This window comes from Nerophis ophidion, linkage group LG06 (assembly GCF_033978795.1).
Source record: "Nerophis ophidion isolate RoL-2023_Sa linkage group LG06, RoL_Noph_v1.0, whole genome shotgun sequence".
Classification (NCBI taxonomy): Eukaryota; Metazoa; Chordata; class Actinopteri; order Syngnathiformes; family Syngnathidae; genus Nerophis; species Nerophis ophidion.
Window position 1 is genome coordinate 21,505,784 of NC_084616.1, and position 26,879 is coordinate 21,532,662.

General features: G+C 40.5%; 2 protein-coding genes across 6 annotated transcripts in view; both read left to right on the forward strand.

The window, feature by feature from the left end:
* The window catches only part of LOC133554362 (gastrula zinc finger protein XlCGF57.1-like), a 295,100-nt gene that overhangs the window by 219,805 nt on the left and 48,416 nt on the right, over positions 1-26,879 (forward strand). The gene's annotated exons all lie outside the window — the stretch shown is intronic.
* LOC133554371 (oocyte zinc finger protein XlCOF22-like) lies at positions 600-14,578 on the forward strand. Of its 2 annotated transcripts, XM_061903035.1 has the most exons (4): positions 600-1,043; positions 4,688-4,906; positions 12,700-12,833; positions 13,434-14,578. In XM_061903035.1, exons 1-3 carry the CDS (start codon positions 920-922, stop codon positions 12,804-12,806), a joined length of 450 nt encoding a protein of 149 aa, XP_061759019.1. In that variant the 5' UTR covers positions 600-919; the 3' UTR covers positions 12,807-12,833; positions 13,434-14,578. The 2 variants fall into 2 exon arrangements, with proteins under 2 accessions (XP_061759019.1, XP_061759018.1); XM_061903034.1 differs by lacking the exon at positions 12,700-12,833.

Here is a 26,879-nt window from a genome sequence, read left to right on the forward strand (position 1 = left end):
TTACTAATTACATATAAAATACTACACAGTCTAGCTCCATCCTATCTTGCGGAATGTATTGTACCATATGTCCCGGCAAGAAATCTGCGTTCAAAGAACTCCGGCTTATTAGTGATTCCCAGAGCCCCCCAAAAAAGTCTGCGGGCTATAGAGCGTTTTCTATTATGGCTCCAGTACTATGGAATGCCCTTCCAGTAACAAGTAGAGATGCTACCTCAGTAGAAGCATTTAAGTCCCATCTTAAAACTAATTTATATACTCTACCCCCGTGGTTCTCAAATGGGGGTACGTGTACTCCTGGGGGTACTTGAAGGTATGCCAAGGGGTACGTGAGATTTTTTTAAAATATTCTAAAAATAGCTACAATTTAAAAATCCTCTTATAAATATATTTATTGAACAATACTTCAACAAAATATGAATGTAAGTTCATAAACTAGTCTCGGGTTGTTCTGGAGGGACACTGAAAATGGAAGGAACATGATATGGGAGTTTTTTAATAATACTGGACTCAAGGAGAGACTGTAATGTAATTATAAAATAAAGCAGAGGGTGGCGGTAATGCCACACACATGGATGCCAGCTGCCTTAAAACGTTAAAGAAGGAGAAGACGAAGACTGAGCGTGAACAAAACAAGACGAGAAAAAGCAAAATGGCGTTTGATAGCAAATACGTTATAGTGGTTAATATAGTGCTGTTTTCTTAAACAGTGCGTACATGTACACATACATGCGGTTTAATACAGTAGACATCGTTTATAACTCTGTGTGTATCCGGATACATTAGTCTGAGCGCACGTTGCTGCTTACTGTGCTAACTTAGCTTAGCGTGTTAGCTGCCAACAAACAGACCAACTAGTGATCAACACATCGCCAAGCAGAGATCAAGTGTGGGTGGAAAGTGTTGTGATTGTGTGAAAATGTGCGAAAGAACGATAGCAGAGTACGAGGAGGAACTTTGTCCAACAAAAGAGGAGGAGGAGCGACAACATCAACTACTGGTCGCTGTTTTCAAGAAACATCAAGTTGTGTTACACAGAACAGGTTTGTTTACTTCATACTCTCACGTGTTTTAAGTTGATGTTCCACTCAGTATGTAAAAAGGTCTATCAACACAAAACTCACACAGTCACCAATTAGATTTTACATTGTAATCATTATATTTCATTGTTGTATGTCTAATTTCACTTCCAGATTCTGACCTACAAGTAGAGGTGGGGGAATTAATCGATTTTTAGAAGCATGGTAATTCGGATATAGACAATTATACAATTGATTTGTAAACGTCAATACTGATAATGGATTTATTTACTGTAAATAAAATAATGCAGACAGTTCTAATAATTGGCTAACTGCAGTGAGCCACCTGACCGAGAGAGCCGACCAGCTCCAGTTTTGCACTCATTTTTATTAATTTAATAATACTGATGGGAATTTCTTTTTACAAATGCACTGTTTCGTTCACGAGTGAGGGAAGAGTGGATCGTGAGGTCGACAGGCGGATCGGTGCGGCGTCTTCAGTAATGCGGACGCTATGTCGATCCGTTGTGGTGAAAAAGGAGCTGAGCCGGAGGGCAAAGTTCTCAATTTACCGGTCGATCTTTGTTCCCATCCTCACCTTTGGTCTTGAACTTTGGGTTAGGTCCGAAAGGACAAGATCATGGGTACAAGCGGACAAAATGAGCTTCCTCCGCCGGGTGGCTGGGCTCTCCCTTAGAGATAGGGTGAGAAGCTCTGTCATCCGGGAGGAGCTCAAAATAAAGCCGCTGCTCCTCCACATCAAGAGGAGTGATGAGGTGGTTAGGGCATTTGGTTAGGATGCCACCCAAACGCCTCCCCAGGGAGGTGTTTCCGGCACGTCCAACCGGTAGGAAGCCACAAGGAAGACCCAGGACACATTGTGAAGACTGTCTCCCGGCTGGCCTGGGAACACCTCGGGATCCAGGAACTGGACGAAATGCCTGCGGAGAGGGAAGTTTGGGCTTCCCGGCTTAGGCTGCTGCCCCCGCGACCTGACCTCGGATAAGCAGAAGAAGATGGATGGATGAATGGATGGGCTGTTTATAAAAGTTAAATGTGATAAACGCTCATTTAGTGAAATTCAAATAAAAATAAAATAACGAAAATAAATGTAAAACTGCATCAATATTCATAAATTAAAGATGCATCAATAATCGATTATTAATCGAATCGTAGCTCCTAAATCGTAATCGAATCGTGAAGTGGCCAAATATTCTCACATGTACCTACAAGCATCAATAAGTGAGAGTAAACATTTATTGTCAATAATCTTTCAATAAGCAAAGTAGTCAACATTGGATTCATTAAAAGGATATTAAAGTGACTGACTTTCCTCCAGCATGCTGTAGATCATGGGTGTCAAACTCTGGCCCGCGGGCCAAATTTGGCCCACTGTGTAATTTCATTTGGCCCTTGAGGCAATATCAAATTAACATTAGAGCTGGCCCGCCAGTATTATCACCGCATTCACCGCTAATACTCATAATTGCCAACCTTCCCGATTTTCCTGTGAGACTCCCAAATTACAGTGCCCCTCCCGAAAATCTAACGGGGCAACCATTTTCCTGAATTTCTCCCGATTTCCACCCGGATAACAATATTGAAGGCGTGCCGTGATGGCACTACCTTCAACGTCCTCTACAACCTGTCGACACGTCCGCTTTTTCTCCATACAAACAACGTGCCAGCCCAGTCATATAATATATGCAGCTCCTACACACACACTTACTGTAAGTGAATGCAACTCATTCTTAGTCAACAGCCATACAGGTCACACTGAGGGTGGGCGTATAAACGACTTTAACACTGTTACAAATATGCGCCACACTGTGAACCCACACCAGACAAGAATGACAAACACATATTTCGGGAGAACAACCGCAACACAACATCAACACAACAGAACAAATACCCTGATCCCCTTGCAGCACTAACTCTTCCGGGACGCTACAATATACCCCCCCCCACCCCCTACCTCATTGTTATTTTATTTTTAAATGTATTAGCCTGTGGAAACTTGTAATGTTGATACTTACCTCAGAAGGCTGCAAATAGAAATGAGGCATTAGATTTTTTATTTAAATTGTATTTAATATACCATTGATGTTTTTTTGTTTTGTTTTCTGAAAGTTGATTTTGCATTATAAAGTTATATGAGCGTTGTGTGTTCCATATTGAGTGTTAAAGCAAATCAGTGTAGCAAACTGAGCAATAATGAAGGTTTTATTCATGCACTTTTTCTTGCTACTTCAAGGCTTAAATGTTTGATTCATTCGTTATTGTTGTTTTATTTTCAAATATTTTATTAGCCTGTTGAAAAAGTTTATTTTGACATTTACCTTAGAAGGCTGCAAATAGAAATGAGGCATTCAATTTTTTATTCAAATTTTATTTGATATGCAGTTGATATTTTGTAATTATTATTTGAAAGTGGATTTTGCATGTCACTATAAAGTTATATAAGCCTTGCTTGTTCAATATTCAATGCAAAACTTGTTTGTGTCCCTATTAAAAGTTTCATTTGTTCAACCTTGGCCCACGGCTTTGTTCACTTTTACATTTCGGTCCCCTCTGTATTTAAGTTTGACACCCCTGCTGTAGATAGTCTCCAAGTGAATGTGGGAGCTGTGCTCTAAAGAGGAATTGTTGATGGACACACTCCATAAAAACACCACATAGTACAACATGTTTTGGTAAGAGTTCCTTTTGGCTTAGCCAAGAAAATTCCAATAAAGAAAAGTATTTTATACGATGAAAAAAACTAACGATTAATGTTTTTAAGTAGTTTTGATATGAGAACTGCTTTTAGTTCTTTTGGTAAATGAGTTATACTTGTACAGTGCTTAAGCGCTTTGACACTATTTTCACATTCACACGGCGCCAGCGCCCCCCGCCACCCCAAGAAGGGAATAAGTGGTAGAAAATGGATGAATGGATGGACACACATTCACACACTGATGTCGTGAGCTGCCATGCAAGGCCCTAACCACGACCCTCCCGGACCAAGTTTGAAGTCAATTGTCTTTCCAAAGGACACAACGGGCGTGACTAGGATGGCTGAAGCTGGGGATGGAACCCAGAATCTCTACCAACCGAGCCACGCCGTCCCCACGTCTTTTGTATTTAAGTTATGGTTAGGACCTTGTCATTGCAAGGTTATGGATAGAGATAATGCTTGGGTGTAATAGGGAGACATGTATATAGACAAGTGCACATTAAAAAAGTGTGGCTATAAAGACTTGTCATATTTCCCCAAATGTCCAAACCTGTTTTTTTATTTACTGTGCAGCTTTTTAAAGTAATCTTATTAACTGGCAAAAAAGGAAGTATAAGTATATCGGTAGGTTGTGAGTTAAAAAACCCCGGGCGAGTCATACCAAAGACTATAAAAATGGGACCCATTACCTCCCTGCTTGGCACTCAGCATCAAGGGTTGGAATTGAGGGTTATATCACCAAAAATGATTTCCGGGCGCGGCCACCGCTGCAGCGCACTGCTCCCCTCACCTCCCATGGGGGTGATCAAGGGTGATGGGTCAAATGCAGGGAATAATTTCGCCACACCTAGTGTGTGTGTGCCAATCATGGGTACTTTAACTTTAAATAAATCTTTGTGTGTTAACAGTCCAAAAGTATTTATATTCTCTCTCGGTTTTATTTACCCAACAGACATCCAGCAGACCCCCTACATTAAAGAGGAAGAGGAGGAGCCACAGCCCCCCCACATTAAAGAGGAAGATGAGGAAGTGTGGATCACTCAGAAGGGAGAGTGTCTTCCAGCGCAGGAGGAGGCTGATCTCTCCAAGTTTCCACTGACTGTTGTCTCTGTGAAGACTGAAGACCATGAAGACAAACCACCTGAGTTCCCACACCTTCATCACAGTCCAAGTAAGCACAACATCCAGATATCATTTAATTCTCAGTGCAAACATTTCTATGGACAATATCTACTTGCAAAAGGTTTGACTAAGTTTTGTGATAAAGCTTACACGTGTGGATTTCTCCCACTGTTGCTGCTTGTCTTGTCCTAAAGGGGAACATTATCACAATTTCAAAAGGGTTAAAAACAATAAAAATCAGTTCCCAGTGGCTTGTTGTATTTTTTGAAGTTTTTTTCAAAATTTTACCGGTCCCCGAATAGACCTAAAAAAAAGCTTTAAAGTGCTTGATTTTTGCTATTTGCGATGCGACTATCCATTTCCCTGTGACGTCATACAGTGCTGCCAATGTAAACAAACAATGGCAGATACCAAGGCAAGATATAGCGACATTAGCTCGGATTCAGACTCGGATTTCAGCGGTTTAAGCGATTCAACAGATTACGCATGTATTGAAACGGATGGTTGGAGTATGAAAGTATTGAAGAAGAAACTGAAGCTATTGAGCAAATAGCTATTGACGCTATTCATAGCCATAGCATGGCTGAATAGCTGCGTTAGCATCGCCGGTAAAATGTGCGGACCAAATGATCAGGACGTTTGCATCTCTTGACACTGGACCAACTCAAATCCGTCGGTTGGTGAGTGTTTTTTTCGCATTAAATGTTTGTGGAAGGAAACGTAATATAGTTGCAAATGCATCTGCAGGTTATCCATACATCTCTGTGCCATGTCTGCTTCAGCACCGCCGGTAAATAGCATGTTAGCATTGATTAGCTGGCAGTCACGCCGCGACCAAATATGTCTGATTAGCACATAAGTCAACATCAACAAAACTCACCTTTGGGATTTTGTTGACTTTATCGTTGCAAATGCATCTGCAGGTTATCCATACATCTCTGTGCCATGTCTGTCATCGCCGGTAAATAGCATGTTAGCATAGATTAGCGTAGCATTTTAGCATCGATTAGCTGGCAGTCACGCCGCAACCAAATATGTCTGATTAGCACATAAGTCAACATCAACAAAACTCACCTTTGTGATTTAGTTGACTTTATCGTTGCAAATGCATCTGTAGGTTATCCATACATCTCTGTGCCATGTCTGTCATCGCCGGTAAAATGTGGAGACACTTTGGCACATTCAATGGGGGTCTGGCGGCAGACACTTTCGCATCTTCGGGCCAGTGGTGCAACTTGAATCCCTCCCTGTTAGTGTTGTTACACCCTACGATTACACACCGACGAGGCATGATGTCTCCAAGGTTAAAAAAAATAGTGGAAAAAACGGAAAATAACAGAGCTGAGTCCCGGTGTTTGTAATGTGTTGAAAATGAAAATGGCGGCTGTATTACCTCGGAGACGTCACATTCTGACGTCATCACCACATGAGTAATAAACAGAAAGGCGTTTAATTCGCCAAAATTCACCCATTTAGAGTTCGGAAATCGGTTAAAAAAATATATGGTCTTTTTTCTGCACCATCAAGGTATATATTGACGCTTACATAGGTCTGGTGATAATGTTCCCTTTTAAAGGGTCCGACAGGAAACAATGACAAAGCGCTTTTGACACTACTTACACATTTACCCATTCACACACACATTCAAACACTGATGGAGGGAGCTGCCATGCAAGGCGCTAACCAGCACCCATCAGGAGCTTGCTCAGGACACAACGGATGTGACGAGGTTAGTACTAGGTGAGGATTGAACCAGGGACACTCGGGTTGCGCACGGCCACTCTCCCAAAAAAGGTTGAGAACCACTGGACTAACTGACTAACAAAACATACTCATATTATTTTTAGTCTGTATTAAATTTAAAATAAAGTTATAGTGTCAAAATCCAGCTTTTTATAGTTTTTTCTCCACTTGGATAATGTGTCATGTCATGTATTTTAAGTGTCGTCTTTGATAACATTATGTCACTTATTAGACGGCTAGGTTTTTATTATAGAGATTTTTTCTCTTGACTCTTGGCAAAGGCGGTCGCACTCCCTCCCCGCTCCGTGTCTGCCCTGCTTGCCTCTTTGGCTCGTTTTGTCTTGTTTAAAGGGGAACATTATCACCAGACCTATGTAAGCGTCAATATATACCTTGACGGTGCAGAAAAAAGACCGTATATTTTTTTAACCGATTTCCGAACTCTAAATGGGTGAAATTTGGCAAATTAAACGCCTTTCTGTTTATCGCTCTTTTTGCAATGACGTCAGAACGTGGTAATAGAGCCGCCATTTTCATTTTCAACACATTACAAACACCGGGTCTCAGCTCTGTTATTTTCCGTTTTTTCGACAATTTTTTGGAACCTTGGAGACATCATGCCTCGTCGGTGTGTTGTCGGAGGGTGTAACAACACTAACAGGGAGGGATTCAAGTTGCACCACTGGCCCGAAGATGCGAAAGTGTCTGCCACCAGACCCCCATTGAATGTGCCAAAGTGTCTCCACATTTTACCGGCGATGACAGACATGGCACAGAGATGTATGGATAACCTGCCAATGCATTTGCAACGATAAATTCAACTAAATCACAAAGGTGAGTTTTGTTGATGTTGACTTATGTGCTAATCAGACATATTTGGTTGCGGCGTGACTGCCAGCTAATCGATGCTAACATGCTACGTTAATCGATGCTAAGATGCTATTTACCGGCGGAGCTAAAGCAGACATGGCACAGAGATGTATGGATAACCTGCAGATGCATTTGCAACTATAAAGTCAACGAAATCACAAAGGTGCGTTTTGTTGATGTTGACTGCCAGCTAATCGATGCTAACATGCTATGCTAATCGATGCTAACATGCTATTTACCGGCGGTGCCAAAGCAGACATGGCACAGAGATGTATGGATAACCTGCAGATGCATTTGCAACTATATTACGTTTCCTTCCACCCACATTTAATGCGAAAAAAACACTTACCAATCGAAGGATTTAAGTTGCTCCAGTGTCACGCGATGCGAAAGTCCTGATCGTTTGGTCCACACATTTTACCGGCGATGCTAACGCACCTATTCGGCCATGCTATGGCTATGAAAAGCGTCAATAGCTATTCGCTCAATAGCTTAAGTTTCTTCTTCAATACTTTCATACTCCAACCATCCGTTTCAATACATGCGTAATCTGTTAAATCGCTTAAGTCGCTGAAATCCGAGTCTGAATCCGAGCTAATGTTGCTATATCTTGCTGTGGTATTCGCCGTTGTTTGTTTACATTGGCAGCACTGTATGACGTCACAGGGAAATGGATAGTCGCATCGCAAATAACGAAAATCAAGCACTTTAAAGCTTTTTTTTAGGGATATTCGGGGACCAGTAAAATTTTGAAAAAAAATTCAAAAAATACAACAAGCCACTGGGAACTGATTTTTATTGTTTTCAACCCCTTTGAAATTGTGATAATGTTCCCCTTTAACTTTTTTGTTGCCTCTTTTTGCATTGCTCCCCAAAGTCTGAACAATGGAATTGATCAACTGTCTTCACAACAAAATTGACAAGACCTCAGGTTCAGGGGAACCTCTCTGTCCTTTTGAAATGGTTGTTGCCGGACACGCAATGGTCTCTTTGGTGCCCAGCGAACCTTTTAGTCAAGGATGTTGACGATATCTACCTTTAAATGCTGACAGCCATTCAAAGTACCCCAAAACTGCCACAAATGATTGAAAGATGAGAGCAGAACTCTGGACACAGACTTTTGTGATTTGGATAACATCGTCTGCCCTGCAGGGTGAATTTGAGGACCAGAAATAGACAATTAGTGTAAGAATTTTAAACTTGTTTTCGCCCGCTTAAACACAACCATTCTAATCTTGATTGTTTTCCCTGACTGCGACGTGGCAATGTAGTTGCTTCAAGATTCCCCTCGAGGACAGTGCAGCAAAGAGGAAACAAACTCCTTACCTGTGAACAACACGTGGAAACATAAACTCTGTTCCGTCTGCAGAGTGACTCCAGGCCTACAAACTTAACACACCCCATGCCACTGCTTCACTCCACGTGGTATGACGGACAACGTCATACCACGTGGAGTTCTGTTCCCTGTACAATGTTTGTCTAATCTTGAACAGGTTTGTGGTAAAAAGTATCACACCGGGGTGAGGGAAGTCCTGTTTTATGTTGAAAATCGAATCTTCCTCTCGTTTCAGGCCACTTGCCCTTCCTTCTATGTCACGAGTCTGATTTCTAACCTGATTGTGTCCACCTGTGTCACCCTCCCTCACGTGTATATATTCCTCATCTTCCCCTGTCTTGTTGCCAGAGTATATCATCTGATCTTGCACCTCCAGCCGTCTTCCACAGTCTTGCATTGCTTTATTCCTTGATTTCTTTGTACCCTCTGAAGACGGGTGATTTTGATTTGGTTAAAGTTTTTGTCAGTTTCTTTTGAGCTAATTTTCTAGTGCTCTGCTTTCATTTTTCCCCTCCTTGGAGCGCTTTAATGTGTAGGTTTTTTTTTAGCTCTTTATAGTGTAATTTCTGTTTATAGCTTTTTGTCTTCCCCTATTGGTGAGCGATTTGCTTTTGGTGCAGCTAATCTTGGATTGTTGTTTTTTTGTTATTAGAGCAGTGTGGATTTTGTGATCGCCATTTTTCCTCCCTCAGGCGTGGTTTTCTGTTTTGTTTTGTTTTTACGCCCTGTGCTACGTTTCTGTTGATGGTTATTTTAGTGCAGTGGTTCTCAAATGGGGGGGTACCTGAAGGTATGCCAAGGGGTACGTGAGATATTTTTAAAATATTCTAAAAATAGCAACAATTCAAAAATCCTTTATAAATGTATTTATTGAATAATACTTCAACAAAATATGACTGTAAACTGTGAAAAGAAATGCAACAATGCAATATTCAGTGTTGACAGCTTCATTTTGTGTGGATATGCTCCATAAATATTGATGTTAAAGATTAATTTTTTTGTGAAGAAATGTTTAGAATTAAGTTCATGAATCCAGATTGATCTTTATTACAATCCCCAAAGAGGGCACTTTAAGTTGATGGTTACTTCTATGTGTAGAAATCTTTATTGATAATTGAATCACTTGTTTATTTTTCAACACGTTTTTAGTTGTTTTTATATCTTTTTTTCCAAATAGTTCAAGAAAGACCACTACAAATGAGCAATATTTTGCACTGTTATACAATTAGTTAAATCAGAAACTGATGACACAGTGCTGTATTTTACTGCTTCATCTCTTTGGTTTTCTCACATTCTCCCTTCACTTTTATTCTTATTTTGAGAACCGACATCCTCTGCAGTGGACATTTTCTTTTGGTCTATTTATTTTGAAAGTTACACATTTCTGAAGAAAATAGCTCTAGAATGAAAAATACAAACGTCCACTATAGTGAAATGTTAAAATGTACACGCAAGGATCTGCTTATGTGTTTACATGGTCCAAGTTCCTCTGCCTTGTTGAACAGGAGTACTTCCCTGTTTTTGGGGAGTTGGTGCATAAATATTTTTCACCATGTTTTGAACTGAGCACGAGGGCTGGTGTGGTGTCATTCAAAGGTTTAAGTGGACCTCCAGTTAAATAAACAGTAAGGTTGCGCGATAGACGATTATAAATTACATAAATCCGGCAGATAATTGAGCTTTTATTATTGCGATAATTAATGTTGATATGTTCAGAATCAGAATAGTTTTAATTGCCATTGTTTGAGAACGGGTTGACAAACAAGGAGTTTTTCTTGGTGTAATCGTGCAACAGAGAAGACATATAATACAGAATAGGTAATAAGATGAGCTGTAAGTGAGCTATCAGATCTTGTTCTTGTTCTTGTTCTAGCTATGACCGCAAATTGACAGCGACAATGCAGCTGAGATAGGCTCCAGCACCCCCCCACGACCCCGAAAGGGACATGTGGTAGAAAATAGATGGGGATGGAATTAAACACATCCTTAACTCATTGTAGCATTCTAGTTAGCAAGCTAACATCCCTCTCTTTACAGTACAAAGCCACTTCTAAGTCAACAATTCTTGTCTTCATAGAATAAACATAGAATGGACTTTATTCTCATTATATTTGCATATAACGAGATTAAGGACTCCAAACTTAAGATGCAGTAGTGGGAACAAATATCGGATAAAAATTAATTACACAAGAAGAAGAAAGATAAAGCTAAGACTTGAAATAAATAAACTACTATCCAAAAGAAGGCAATACTGTACAATATACAAAATACTGCACAACACACAGAACAAGACAAGAGTACCGGAGTGATAACAATCAGCGTCGGATGTATTGCACTCGAAAGGTAATATTGCACAATAGGGTATTAGGGTAGGATATTGTACAGGGGTGAATTATTTATTATGAGTTAGAGTTCAAGATGGTGACAGCTCTGGGAAAGAAGCGGTCTCTGAGCCTGTTTGTTCTGGCTCTAATGCACCTGTAGCGCCTGCCCGATGGTAGCAGGTCGAACAGGTGGAAGCCAGGGTGTGTACTGTCCTTGCTGATGTTGGTGTTGTTCATGGTGACAAATGAACTATGTTTCTTACAAGGAAGATAGGCTAACCAGAAGTTAGAGTTCTTGAAAGTAAGCAAAAGTGGCCAGATCGATAATGATATGAACAGTAACAATAAGTATGGTAGGATCTTAATCCTCGCTTCGATACAGTAGATCACCTCATTCTTTTAAATAGACTCAAACACCTGCTGGGCCTTTCTGGTACGGTTCACAAGTGGTTCACGTTCTATTCGTCAGACAGAACATTCTTGTTAAGTATGGATACAAGCTCTTCAAATATCCATGAAATGGATGTGGTGTGCCTCAAAGATCAATTTCAGGTCCTATGCTATTTACTATTCAGATAAGTCCAGGTGGCTCTGTCATCAGGAAATATGTAATTCATTTCCACAGGTATGCTGATGACACACCGCTGTACATTTCTATGTCTCCTGATGACACAAGACAAGACCAACTGATATATTTTTTAATTGCATTTTCGATATTAAATCCTGGATGACAAATAACTTTGCAACACATATCAAAACTACAAGCATTGTTTTTGTCCCCATCTCTCCAAGTGAAAAATCTTAGTGTACTGTTTGACTCTGAGCCTAGCTTTAGACCACATATCAAAAAAAGGTCTTTATCATCATAAGAATATAACCCGTGTTTGCCCTAATTTCTCTCAGGGCAACAGGGACATGCCGATGGATGCTTTTATTATGAGTTGTATGGATTGTTGTAACACGCTGCTCCTTAGTCTTTCTAAAAAGGTTATTGCACCCTTACAATTACTCCAAAATTCAGCTGCTTGTGTCCTGACGAAGACCAGAATGCGGGCCCACATTACACCAGTTTTTAAATCCCTGCATTAGCTCGCCGTGTTTTTGAGGATCAATGTAAGGTTTTTCTTATGGTTTATAAACTTTTTTTATGTTATTGTGCCTTCTTATCCTTCAGATTTACTTTTACCCTACGAACCTTGGTGGACTTTGGGATCCTGTGCGTGTGTGCGAGTGTATGTGAAATGGATGAGGGATATGGGTCTTTGTGTTCAAGTCTGTAAAGCACTTTATGTTGGATTTTTTATGTATGAAAAATTGTTTTATAGATGAAGTTTAATTGATTGATTTGAATTGTAGTATCACTCAAAACTAATGTAAAGTATCAAACAGAAGAATAAATGTTTATTACATTTTAACAGAAGTGTAGCTATAAACATGCTACAACAGAAAGTACCGTATTTTTCCGATTATAAGTCGCAGTTTTTTTCATAGTGCGACATATACTCCGGAGCGACTTATGTGTGAAATTATTAACACATTACCGTAAAATATTAACTAATATTTGTGGAGAGATGCAGCAGACAAGCCGACAGCGGGCTGAGAGAAGCGGCCCTGACCACGATGGAGGCCAGGAGGCGGGGCATGCGGCGGAGAGGAGAGCCGTGACACATGCGTAGCGGCACAAGAGCGGCAATTTGAGTCAGGTGCGTACAACACACACCTGCTCACAATCCCTCCATCTGCTGCTAAACCATAAGAGAGGCGAGGGGGGAACGATCGCGGAGAAGGACGGAGGAGGAAACCACGGCAAGCACACCACGAGCGCAACAATCGAGACCCAGAGCGAGATGACGAACCCCCGCAGCGGACGCCGAAAGGCGTGCAACGGCGGCAAGCAGGCAGTACCTGCGCACTGAAAAGTGGCGCGACCAAGGGGCCAGAAGACAAATTTATTGAAAGAATAAATCAAAGTCAAACCTGCTACGATGCGTCATGTGTCCAGTGTCCCCGCAACCCACACCAGGACGGCAGGAAGTCTGTCAGAATATTATTTATCTCATTCGCGGAAGAGACGCCGTAACACCCATCTCTAGTATAAAGTCCCCCCGCCCTACTGGTTTTCTTTTCCTGTAAATAATCTTGTAAAGCGCGGCGTGTTGGCGTGTTTGTTCCCAGTGGAGATTTCGGGCAAGTTCACACAATAACTTTCTTTTTTTAGTACATGCCAACTAACTGACCGCCTCATGTGACTCCGCAAAGCTGGACGTTTATAAATAATGTGTTTGTCTTCTTGTGTAATGCAGACATGTGTGAAGAACATCTCCATACACAGCAAGAGTCGAGCATAAGAATGGTAAAAGAGGAGCCACAGCCCTCCCAAATTAAAAAGGAAGATGACGCGTCACAGATCTTTCACTTCAATAAGGAAAAGGAGGAACACAGCATCAGTCAGGAGGGAGAGCAGCTTGAATGTTTGGAGGAATTCCCTGTGATTGGTGTGATTGTAAAGAGTGAAGATGATGAGGTCAAAGGTGAAAGTGAGGAGAAGAGAGAGGCGCAGCCTCCAAGCAGCAGTTCAACTCAACACATGAAGATAGAAGCTGATGGAGAACACTGTGGAGGATCACAAGCAGACAAGCTCTTAGCTCCACTATTAGATAGTGACGACACAACTTCTCACTCTCCTGACACTGATGATGAAGACTCTGAAGATGATAAGACATGTCACACTGACAACACACATGTTACATGTTCTCACTGTGACAAAACCTTTAAATATCCTGATCTGAAAAAGCACGTGAAAACACACCCTGGAGAAAACCCCTTTTCCTGCTCAGTCTGTGATAATGGTGTTTTACAACAAAATGTGTTGAAAGACCACATGAGAAGACACACCGGAGAAAACCCTTGTTCCTGTTCAATCTGTGGAAAAGGTTTTGTAACAAGTCAAAATTTAAAAGTACACATGAGAACACACACCGGAGAAAAGCCTTTTACATGTTCAATCTGTAGTAAAGGTTTTGTTCAAAGTCAATATTTGAAAGTACACATGAGAATACATACTGGAGAAAAACCTTTTACATGCTCAATCTGTAGTAAAGGTTTTGGAGGAAGCCATTATTTGAAGGCACACATGAGGATACACACTGGCGAAAAACCTTTTTCTTGTTCAGTCTGTGGTAAAGGTTTTGCAATAAGTCAAAATTTGAAAGTACACATGAGAACACACACTGGTGAAAAACCCTATTTATGTTCAAGCTGCAACAAAAGCTTTTGTCACCAGACAGCACTTGTAAGACACATGAGAATACACACAGGTGAGAAAGTGTTGAGTTGCAGTGTTTGTGGTGAAAGATTCTCGTATAAGTACCAGTGTAAGAAACACAAGTGTGCTGGTGAGAACAGCTGCCGAAAATGAAGATGCAGGATTTGAAATAAACTGTCAAAACATATAACGTGTGTGACATCATTCTTGTGTGTATAACAATCTTGTTAGTATGCTTCTAACATTTATAGATTAGATATTTTAGATGTTTGCTTTTTTTTTTGTCAATTACTTGTATTAATATACAACATTGTGTACTTTTATTTAAAAAAGAACAGAACAATTGGACTCAATAGGTGAGACTAAACAGTACAAAACCTTAAAAAAATAACTTTTGAACTTATATTTTTTTAATTTGAAATAATTAGGGGTGGATTTAAAAAAAAATTAATTATAAATGATTCCATAAATTAACTCCTTTTATATGATATACATATTTGTTTTACATGTGTTCATACCTTTGCTTTTGAGTACACGTAAATTCCTCTTAGTTCATATTTACTGGTCCACATCTGAAACATCTTCTTGACCACTTCTGTAAGCATATTGTTATTTACTTTATACATCATTTGAACAGTTGTGTTTTATACAAGATCATTCATTTTAAAATGTGTGACTTTATGAATCATTGTTTTGGTCTTGATAATAAAACATTTTTTAATGATCTTTATTACTCTCTTTTGTAATATGAATAGTGTTTTGTGATTGCTTTATATTTATGTCCCCAGACCTTTATGCAATGTATGCTTCAGCAAAAGATGGGAACAATAAATTTAGTCAATACTTGTTGTGTATTTTGTTAAATTTAATATTTCAGTGGTATATTCTTTAAATGGTTTATATGTAGTTTCCCTCTTAGTTTATAATCTATAATTACTGTCAAGAATGTGCATACGTTTACGCCTTCTATATCAATATTATATATATAAAAAACTGAAATTTCCGTTTTTCCCTCATTCATTATAAAAAAATGTTGTGCTAACCAAGCCTTGACGTCACATAGACAGTTGAGAAGGGGTGTCAGGGGGCCGTGGCCTTTTGAAATTGGCATATAAATTTGTCAGTCATCTGCATAAAAGTGATAAAACACCCCATGTTTTTTAAAAATCTCTCCAAGAGGGAGGAGATAAAGAGCAAACAGGATGGGGCCTCAAATAGATCCCTGGGGGACACCACAGTAAAGCGTGGCAGAAGAAGAGGTGGCGTCCCCCAGCCTGACAGAGAAGGACCTCCCTGACAGGTAGGATCTGAACCACTCTAACGCAGTCCCCCTGACACCCACACAGTCTCTCAGGCGGTCTAAAAGAATTGTGTGGTCGACTGTGTCAAAGGCAGCTGTAAGATCCAAAAGCACTAAAATGTCAGAGCTGCCAGAATCAGACTTTAAAAGCAAGTCATTACAAACCTTTAAAGGTGCAAAGTACTGTGCAAAGCTTTGTATCCAGACTGAAATGGATCTAAAGTGCTATTTTCATCTAAAAAAGGCTGCAATTGTGCCAAAACACATTTCTCCAAAATTTTCGACACAAAAGGTAATTTGGAAATTGACCGATAATTTGACAATACTAGACAACTAGTACTAGACAATTTGTCTTTTAGTAATACGTAAGCAAACATCCATCCATCCATCCATCTTCTTCTGCTTATCTGAGGTCGGGTCGCGGGGGCAGCAGCCTAATCAGGGAAGCCCAGACTTTCCTCTCCCCAGCCACTTATTTCTCATTCTATTTTGTCAAAATGATGAGGGACAAAAGGTAAAAAATGGATTATGAATCTACTTAGTAAATTTACTCTTAATATGTGGTTATTTGTTTTAACATGTTCTATCTACACCAGGGGTAGAGCCTGGAGCCAGATGTGGCTCTTTTGATGACCGCATCTGGCTCTCTGATAAATCTTAGCTGACATTGCTTAACACGATAAGTAATGAATAATTCCACTTGTAATCACAGTGTTAAAAATAATGTTCAAAATATAAAACATTCTCATGCATTTTTAATCCATCCATCCATTTTCTACTGCACCTGTTCAAGAAGTTGCGTTAATGGTAAGAACGTATTTATGTATTGTTGGTTAGTGTGATACTTGCCCTCCTGGGGGTTCTTCAGACCCCCAAGCACCGACATGAGAGCCTGTTTCAGGGTTACAATATTGTTTTATTTTTCAATATGTTTCCAGCGATAGTATTTCCAGCCCCAACCCAGTCTCTCCTCCTGGCTGCTCCTTATAACAGAGTGACAGGTGATTAGATAACAAGGCCCAGGTGGGCGATCTACACACCTGTCGCTGCAGGCCCACAGGCCACACCCCCTCCACAGTTAGCTTCAGAATAACAATGTTATTACAAAGAATAAGAAACCTATTATACTCTGGAAATGTTGGTCTTACTTAAAAATGCACGTGTTTAGTTGTGTTCAGTGTTAAAAAAAAAAAATTATACGGCTCTTACGGAAATATATTTAAAAATATTTGGCTTTTTGGCTCTCTCAGCCAAAAAGGTTCCGGACCCCTGATCTACACTTTTGTTAAACTGTAAGAAACACTTATACTGCCGTTGTTTGATACTTTACTACAAAATTCGGTACTGTTGCGCGACCAGTCTTCCTTCTTGTTCTCAGAGAATAAAACACACAGGTCAATCACAAGTTCTATTGGATGGGGTATATGTTGAGTAAAAGGGACCACAGAGACAGAAGTAGTGAAGGGAATTATATTTATATAGCGCTTTTCTCGAGTGACTCAAAGCGCTTTACATTGTGAAACCCAATATCTAGGTTAAATTTAAACCAGTGTGGGTGGCACTGGGAGCAGGTGGGTAAAGTGTCTTGTCCAAGGACACAGCGGCAGTGACTAGGATGGCAGAAGCGAGGATCGAACCTGGAACCCTCAAGTTGCTGGCTCGCCCACTCTACCAATTAACCAAACTATATCGCCAACGTACTTGGCCATGTTTACTAAAGCTTTAGGACAACAATTTTTTTCCACGCACTCTTAGGAGAGGTCTGAACTAGGAAAAAAAGAGTCAACTTATGTTGAGAGAGAACGGCCCCTCCCGCCCGGAAAGGAACGCAGCTGCTGTTCCAAACAGATAAGAACTGGCTCAAAACAGCTCTGTGTGCAGACACAGGCACCCTTAAGCTCAAACAAAAGAGTTCACTTGAGGACACTCTACATGAAAGAAATACTAGCTGCTTTAGACATGACAATGGATTAAGGCCATGTCTACACTAAAAAAGAGTCAAAACTGTCAAAGAGCTGAGGGACCATCTTCAAAGTGCAATGCTGAAAACAAATAATGCAAACAATAAATGACCGTGACCTTCGATCCCTCAGACGGCACTGTATCAAAAACGGACATCAATCTCTAAAGGATATCACCACATGGGCTCAGGAACACTTCAGAAAACCACTGTCACTAAATACAGTTCGTCGCTACATCTGTAAGTGCTACCACTTATCAACAACATCCAGAAACGCCACCGGCTTCTCTGGGCCAGAGATCATCTAAGATGGACTGATGCAAAGTGGAAAAGTGTTCTGTGGTCTGATGAGTCCACATTTCAAATTGTTTTTGGAAATATTCGACATTGTGTCATCCGGACCAAAAGGGAAGCAAACCATCCAGACTGTTATCGACACAAAGTTGAAAAGCCAGCATCTGTGATGGTACGGGGGTGCATTAGTGCCCAAGGCATGGGTAACTTACATATCTGTGAAGGCACCGTTAATGCTGAAAGGTACATACAGGTTTTGGAACAACATATGCTGCCATCTAAGCGCCGTCTTTTTCATGGACGCCCCTGCTTATTTCAGAAAGACAATGCCATAACACATTCAGCACGTGTTATAACAGCGTGGCTTCGTAAAAAAAGAGGGCGGGTACTTTCCTTGACCGCCTGCAGTCCAGACCTGTCTCCCATCGAAAACGTGTGGCGCATTATGAAGCCTAAAATACGACAGTGGAGACCCCGGACTGTTGAACAACTGAAGCTCTACATAAAACAAGAATGGGAAAGAATTCCACTTTCAAAACTTCAACAATTAGTTTCCTCAGTTCCCAAATGTTTATTGAGCGTTGGTAAAAGAAAAGGTGATGTAACACAGTGGTGAACATGCCCTTTCCCAACTGCTTCGGCACGTGTTGCAGCCATGAAATTGTAAGTTAATTATTACTCGCAGAAAAAATAAAGTTCATGAGTTTGAACATCAAATATCTTATCTTTGTAGTGCATTCAATTGAAAATGGGTTGAGAAGGATTTGCAAATCATTGTATTCCGTTTATATTTACATCTAACACAATTTACAAACTCATATGGAAACGGGTATATATATATATATATATATTTATATATATAGGGCACCATGCTGCCCTATATATATATATATATATATATATATATATATATATATAGGGCAGCATGGTGGCAGAGGGGTTAGTGCGTCTGCCTCACAAGACGAAGGTCCTGAGTAGTCCTGAGTTCAATCCCGGGCTTGGGATCTTTCTGTGTAGAGTTTGCATGTTCTCCCCGTGACTGCGTGGGTTCCCTCTGGGTACTCCGGCTTCCTCCCACTTCCAAAGACATGCACCTTGGGATAGGTTGATTGGCAACACTAAATTGGCCCTAGTGTGTGAATGTGAGTGTTACTGGAGTGGATGGATATATATATATATATATATATACACACACACACACACACACATACATATATATATATATATATATATGCAAATTCTCCCGCTTAGAAATCAAGGAGGGGTCTGAAATTTTCACGGTAGGTGCATTTCCACTGTATGAGAGATAACCTAAAAAGAAAAATACAGAAATCACAACCTACTATTTTTTATTTATTTATTCGTGTGATACAGCTGAAAATAAGTATTGGAACACCTGTCTATCAGCTAGAATTCCGACCCTCAAAGACCTGTTAGTCCGCCTTTAAAAGTCCTCTTCCACTCCACTGTATTATCCTGAATCGGATGCACCTGTGTGAGGTAATTAGCTGCTTAAAGACACCTGTCCACCCCATACAATCAGTAAGACCCAAACATTCAGCATGGCTAAGAGCAAAGAGCTGTCCAAAGACACCAGAGACAAAAGTGTACAACTCCACAAGGATGGAAAGGGCTACAGAGAAATTGCCAAGCAGCTTGGTGAAAAAAGGTCCACTGTTGGAGCAATCATTAGAAATGGAAGAAGCTAAACATGACGGTCAATCTCAATCGGGGTGGAGCCCCATACAAGATATTACCTCGTGGGTTCTCAATGATGCTAAGAAAGGTGAGGAATCAGCCCAGCACTACACGGCAGGACTTGGTCAGTGACCTGAAAAGAGCTGGGACCACTGTTTCCATGGTCACTGTTGGTAATACACTAAGACGTCATGTTTTGAAATCATGCATGGCACGGAAGGTTCCCATGCTTAAACCAGCACATGTTAAGGCCCGTCTTAAGTTTGCCAATGACCATTTGGATGATCCAGAGGAGTCATGGGAGAAAGTTTTGTGGACAGACAAGACCAAATTTTACCTTTTTGGTCATAATTCCACTATGCATGTTTGGAGGAAGAAGAATGATGCGTACCATCCTAAGACCATTATCCCTACTGTGAAGCATGGGGGTGATGCTTTGGGTGACCCCCAAAGCATGAATTTTCATGCTTTGGGGGTGTTTTTCTGCTCATGGGACAGGACGGCTGTACTTTATTAAGGAGAGGATGACTGCAGCCATGTATTGTGAGATTTTGGCCAAAAATCTCCTTCCCTCAGTCAGATCATTGAAGATGTAGGCTGGATCTTCCAACATGACAATGACCCAAAGCACACGCCCAGGATAACCAAGAAGTGGCTTTGTGAGAACCATATCAAGGTTCTGGAGTGGCCTAGCCAGTCTCCAGACCTAAATCCAATTGAAAATCTTTGGAGGGAGCTGAAAGTCTGTGTTACTCATTGACAGCCCAGAAACCTGACTGATCGAGAGAAGATTTGTGTGGAGGAGTGGGCCAAAATCCCTCCTGCAGTCTGTGCAAACTTGGTGAAGAACTACAGGAAACCTTTGACCTCTGTAATTGCAAACAAAGCCTACACTACCAAATATTAATGTTGGTGTTCAAATACTTATTTTCAGCTTTATCACACAAATAAATTGTTTAAAAAAATCATAAATTTCAATTTCTGGATTTTTCGTTTTAGGTTATCTCTCATACAGTGGACATGCACCTACCATTAAATTTAAAATTGGGAGAATTTGCAAAACAGCAGGGTGTTCAAATACTTATTTTATTCACTGTATATATATATATATATATATATATATATATATATATATATATATATATATATATACATATATGTCTTAATTACATTATCCAGAGAATAGTGCTCAATACCGTGGTTAGGCGGAATATATGTATGTGTGGGAAAAAAAATCACAAGACTATTTCATCTCTACAGAACTGTTTCATGAGGGGTTCCCTCAATCGTCAGGAATTTTTTATTTTATTTTATTTTTTTTTCTGTTGTATGTGAGAATGTGGGTGTTCTTGTGAAGACGATGCACTTACGTCTGGTAGGGCTGGGCGATACAGATGAAAAAGTATTTTTATCTCGATATATTTTTACCTAAACTCGATATATCTTGATATATTTTCCGGTGAAACTGTATATATGAAGATATTAATTTTTGAGCAAAATTCACTGAAATTAAAATGAATGACAACTGTACTGTAAAACAGTCCGTGGCACTTTTATGAACCAGTTAGTAAAGATAGGTATAAATAGGTTCCCAATGACGTCCTTCATCTTGTGTGTCAAAACTAAGTGAAGCGTGTATGCAAAAACTTTATTGTTAATTTAGTGCGAAATGGGTCACACATGCGCAGTGTGGGGTTGTGGAAATCGCAAAAATTCAGGACTAAGAACCACAAAGTACTTTGATATAAAAATACATGTTATATATAAAAAGCAGGATAGTCGAACCTCAGATTAAGGAGGAACAGTGTGGTTTTCGTCCTGGTCGTGCAACTGTTGACCAGCTCGATGCTCTCGCCAGGGTCCTTGAGGGTGCATGGGAGTTTGCCCAACCAGTCTGCATGTGCTTTGTGGACTTGGAGAAGGCATTCGACCGTGTCCCTCGGGAAGTCATGTGGGGAGTGCTCAGAGACTTTGGGGTATCGGACTGTCTGATTGTGGCGGTCCGCTCCCTGTATGATCAGTGTCAGAGCTTGGTTCGCATTGCCGGCAGTAGGTCGGACACGTTTCCAGTGAGGGTTGGACTCCGCCAAGGCTGCCCTTTGTCACTGATTCTGTTCATAACTTTTATGGACAGAATTTCTAGGCGCAGTCATGGCGTTTAGGGGATCCGGTTTGGTGGCCACGGGATTAGGTCTCTGCTTATTGCAGATGATGTGGTCCTGATGGCTTTATCTGGCCAGGATCTTCAGCTCTCACTGGATCGGTTCGCAGCCGAGTGTGAAGTGACTGGGATGACAATCAGCACCTCCAAGTCCGAGTCCATGGTTCTCGCCTGGAAAAGGGTGGAGTGCCATCTCCGGGTTGGGGACGAGACCCTCCCCTAAGTGGAGGAGTTCAAGTACCTCGGAGTCTTGTTCACGAGTGAGGGAAGAGTGGATCGTGAGATCGACAGGCGGATCGGTGCAGCGTCTTCAGTAATGCGGACGATGTATCGATCCATTGTGGTGAAGAAGGAGCTGAGCCGGAAGGCAAAGCTCTCAATTTACCGGTCGATCTACGTTCCCATCCTCACCTATGGTCATGAGCTTTGGGTTATGACCGAAAGGACAAGATCACGGGTACAAGCGGACGAAATGAGTTTCCTCCGCTGGGTGGCGGGGCTCTCCCTTAGAGATAGGGTGAGAAGCTCTGCTCTGCCATCCGGGAGGAACTCAAAGTAAAGCCGCTGCTCCTCCACATCGAGAAGAGCCAGCTGAGGTGGTTCAGGCATCTGGTCAGGATGCCACCCGAACGCCTCCCTAAGGAGGTGTTTCGGGCACGTCCGACCGGTAGGAGGCCACAAGTAAGACCACGTTTGTGTACTTATGGACTAAGCACATTATATTAAAATAGTATTTATAGTTTTTATTATAATTTGGTTCCAATAAGACCAAATAGAAAAGATCAATTTAAAAAAGCTGCGATGAGGTGGAGACTTGTCCAGGGTGTACTCCGCCTTCCCCCCGAATGCAGTTGAGATAGGCTCCAGCGACCCCCCGCGACACCAAAAGGCACAAGCGGTAGAAAGTGGATGGATGGAAATTTAAAAAAGCTTGTAAGCAAACAGCTCAGGCCATAAGATATTTTTCTTAATTCATATTTTATTGCTGAGCCTCTCTCGCATATTTTTAACCCCAGTCTAACAAGTAAAAGTAATGGTGGGTTGATGAGGCGTCATGTAGCGTTTCGACACATTGCAAAACTGTATTGATACTGTGTCAATACTGTGTCACTAAATACTGACATCTGCTGGACATTAAAAATCCCTTCAGGCAACCTATGGACCGACTCAGCTGACACTGATTTTATGACCTAGTACAGGGGTAGGGAACCTATGGCTCTAGAGCCAGATGTGGCTCTTTTGATGACTGCATCTGGCTCTCGGATAAATCTGAGCTGACATTGCTTAACACGATAAGTAATGAATAATTTCACTTGTAATCACAGTGTTAAAAATAACGTTCAAAATATAAAACATGCTCATGCTTTTTTATGTTCAAGAAGTTGCATTAATAGTAAGAAGTAATTTATTTATTTTTGGTTAGTGTGGGGCTTGCCCTCCTGGGGGTTCTTCAGACCACCAAGAGCCTGTTTTAGGGTTACAATATTGTTTTTTTTTTTTTCTCTCAGGTGCTTTCCAGCAATTGTCTTTTTCTCTTTCGTCCTCACTCGCGCTCTGGCTCCAGCCTCAATCCCGTCCCTCCTCCTGGCTGCTGCTTATAACAGAGCAACAGGTGATTAGATAACAAGGCCCAGGTGGGCCATCTACGCACCTGTCGCTGATTTCGAGGCCGGTCCTGGCAACATCCCGCTTTGCTGCAGGCCCGCAGGCCACGCTCCCTCCACAGTTAACTTCAGAATAACAATGTTGATACAAAGAATAAAAGACCTATTATACTCTGGAAATGTTGGTCTTACTTAAAAATTCACGCGTTTAGTTGTGTTCAGTGTTAAAAAAAATATTATATGGCTCTTAGGGAAATACATTTTAAAATATTTGGCTTCTTGGCTCTCTCAGCCAAAAGGTTCCCGGCCCCTGACCTAGTATATACAATAATATAAACCAAGTCACTGTATTTCATTTAGGATTATTTAATATATTAATTTAAATAAAAATATATTTTTTATCTTTTTTGGATACAGTCAATAAATAATGTGAACATGTATCATAACATGTAAATTTAAGAACATATTGTCAATGAGGATACTTGTGGACTGGGAATTATTTATTATTATTTTTTTTTTTTTTTTTTTCACATGCGCTCTGAATACGCACTGTTGATTGATTGATTGAAACTTTTATTACTAGATTGCACAGTAGGGTACATATTCCGTTCAATTGACCACTAAATGGTAACACCCCAATAATTTTTTCATCTTGTTTAAGTCGGGGTCCACGTTAATCAATTCATGGTAAAAATGTAATGAGTTATCCATCGAGCTGAATTCGAACCAGAGCCCCAAGGAACTCAACATGAGCATCTACAGCCCTCCACTCTACCAACTGAGCTACCGAAACGGTTCATCATGAAAACACGTACCGTTACAGACCTACTATACAGATCGAGTAGAAACTTTGAGAGAACAGGTTGAAACGACAACGAAATTAACACAAATACTTTTTTTTCCGATATATGATCAAAATATTCCCACACGTCGGAAATTATGATAAATTACAAATGACCAACGACAGAAGTGCGGCGATTCTCTTGGCAGCAGCATCTCGTTGACAGATGCGCTTCCTTATAAACACAGTTTGGCGCGCAGGAGTCACTGCGACACAGTTCGCGTAACGGTCACGTGATCGAAACAGCTCATGATCGGTCACGTGACTTTCGAAAAGCGGTACGCGCACCGACACAGGGTTTTACTCTATGAGCTCGACGCGTCGGTGTTGCCGGACCCATCACCAAGTAAAAGCATTCCAAAAATCTGGAAATCAGCCTTTGTTCTTCCCCTGCTAAAAGGGGGTGAACCCACAAATATAAATAATTACAGACCAATTTCTAAATTATGCATTTTAGCAAAATTGTTTGAGAAGATCATCAGTAACCAGCTAAATGATTTTTTTAGAATTGAACAATATTTTATCTCCATTTCAATCTGGTTTTAGAAAACAGCATAGCACTATTACAGCTACTCTTAAGGTTGATGATTTAATCGAGGCTGTAGACGGCAAGAAATACTGTGTCGCCCTATTTATTCATTTGTGAAGCTCTCCATCACGTTGGATTATCTAAAAATGCAGCTGCTTGGTTCACAGACTATCTTTCCAGCAGAACACAAAGTGTACAGGTGGCTGGGACGACCTCTTCATTACTGGACATTACCAAAGGAGTTCCACAAGGCTCTGTGCTGGGGCCCATTTTATTTTCGATCTACTTAAATAATCTTTGCAATAATCTGTCAAACGCAATGTACCATTTTTTTGCAGACGACACCATTATTTATTGCTGTTCAACCTCCATCACTCAGTATTTTGAGTTTTTACAAGCTGCTTTTGATGTCATCCAGGCTTGCTTATTTGATCTTAAATTGGTTTTAAATACAGATAAAAACAAGGTAATGGTTTTCTCTCATTCAAGGGTGCTAATGGAAAATATTCCAAATATTGTAACATCAAATGGAAACCCTATAGAGCAGGTCTTAAATTACAAGTACTTGGGTTTTACTCTTGATCAGAAGCTTTCATTTAAAGCCCACATTAACAACTTGGTCTCTAAGCTCAGGGTAAAGCTTGGTTTCATTTTTTATAAATAAAAATTGCTTCTCTCTTAAAGTCAGAAAGAAATTGGTGACAGCGACTAACCTTGCCCGTTATTGATTATAGAGACGTGCTTTATTTGATTGCTTCATCTTAATGCCTTCAGTCCTTGGACACTGTTTTTCACTCAGCTCTAAGATTTGTTACTGGCTGTCGTAGTCTCACCCGCCACGCTCAACTGTATAGGAAGTCAGACTTATCTTCATTGAGTGCACACAGATACACACATTGACTGACCATCATTTATACAGCTATTTTAGGTTTAATACCTCCATACTTGTGTACTCTGTTACAAAGAAAAAACAGCTTTGATGCGTTACGTTCTAACAATTTGTATGTTTTAACGGTTCCCCGTGTACGGACTGAATTTGGCAAAAGAGCTTTTGGCATTGCTGCCCCTATGGCATAGAATGCATCGCAACAAAACTGAAACTCACTGACCTACTTCCATTTGGAGATTTCCGTTCTGTCCTGAGGGACGGAGAGCAAGAGACTTTTGCACAGTGCCTGTGTTTTTAAAAGGTGTAAATCTTTATTGTTTTACAGTTCTCTTTTATGTATTTTAAAATGTATGTCTTGATTTATTACTTTTTTTGGAAACTGCTCTGTGACATGTGCTGTTGACCTCTTGGCCAGGTCACTCTTGTGAAAGAGATCTTGATCTCAATGGGTTTCTTATCTGGTTAAATAAAGGTTCTATATATTGTTTAAAAATATATCGGTGTATCTTACAAACTCGGTATAACGCCCAGCCCTAACGTCTGGTATTTGCAACGTGGCTTTGCAACCGTGTTTTGCCGGCATTCTGTCGAATCACCCGTAAAAATTAGTTACTTCTCTTAGTCCATAAAGTGTTTCACGCAAACTATAGTGAATTATATTTATATAGCGCTTTTTCTCTAGTGACACAAAGCGCTTTACATAGTGAAACCCAATATCTAAGTTACATTTAAACCAGTGTGGGTGGCACTTGGAGCAGGTGCATAAAGTGTCTTGCCCAAGGACAGTGACAAGGATGGCAGAAGCGGGGTTTCGAACCTGCAACCCTCAAGTTGCTGGCACGGCCGCTCTACCAACCGTACCGCCCCAATATATAAAGTCTCCTCAGTCTATCCAGACAGTCACTAGGAAAAAAAGGCCCTGGAAGGACTTTGCTCTTTAAAAGGGAAATCCAGAACATATTCACTGCAGCAGGAGTGTATAGCAATATGCCTAAAAATATTTTCTCAGATTTTTCCCCCCACAAACTTCGATTTACCATTTTACTTTTACTTACCCCTACTTGTATAAGAAGTACAAATGACGGAGATAATTCAAAACAAGTTTTTATTTTATTAAAAAAAAAATAGTAATGAAATGACACTGCAAACATCGCATCACCAAAATTATCATTTGAATAATGTTATTTTTGACCAGATATAAATTGTAT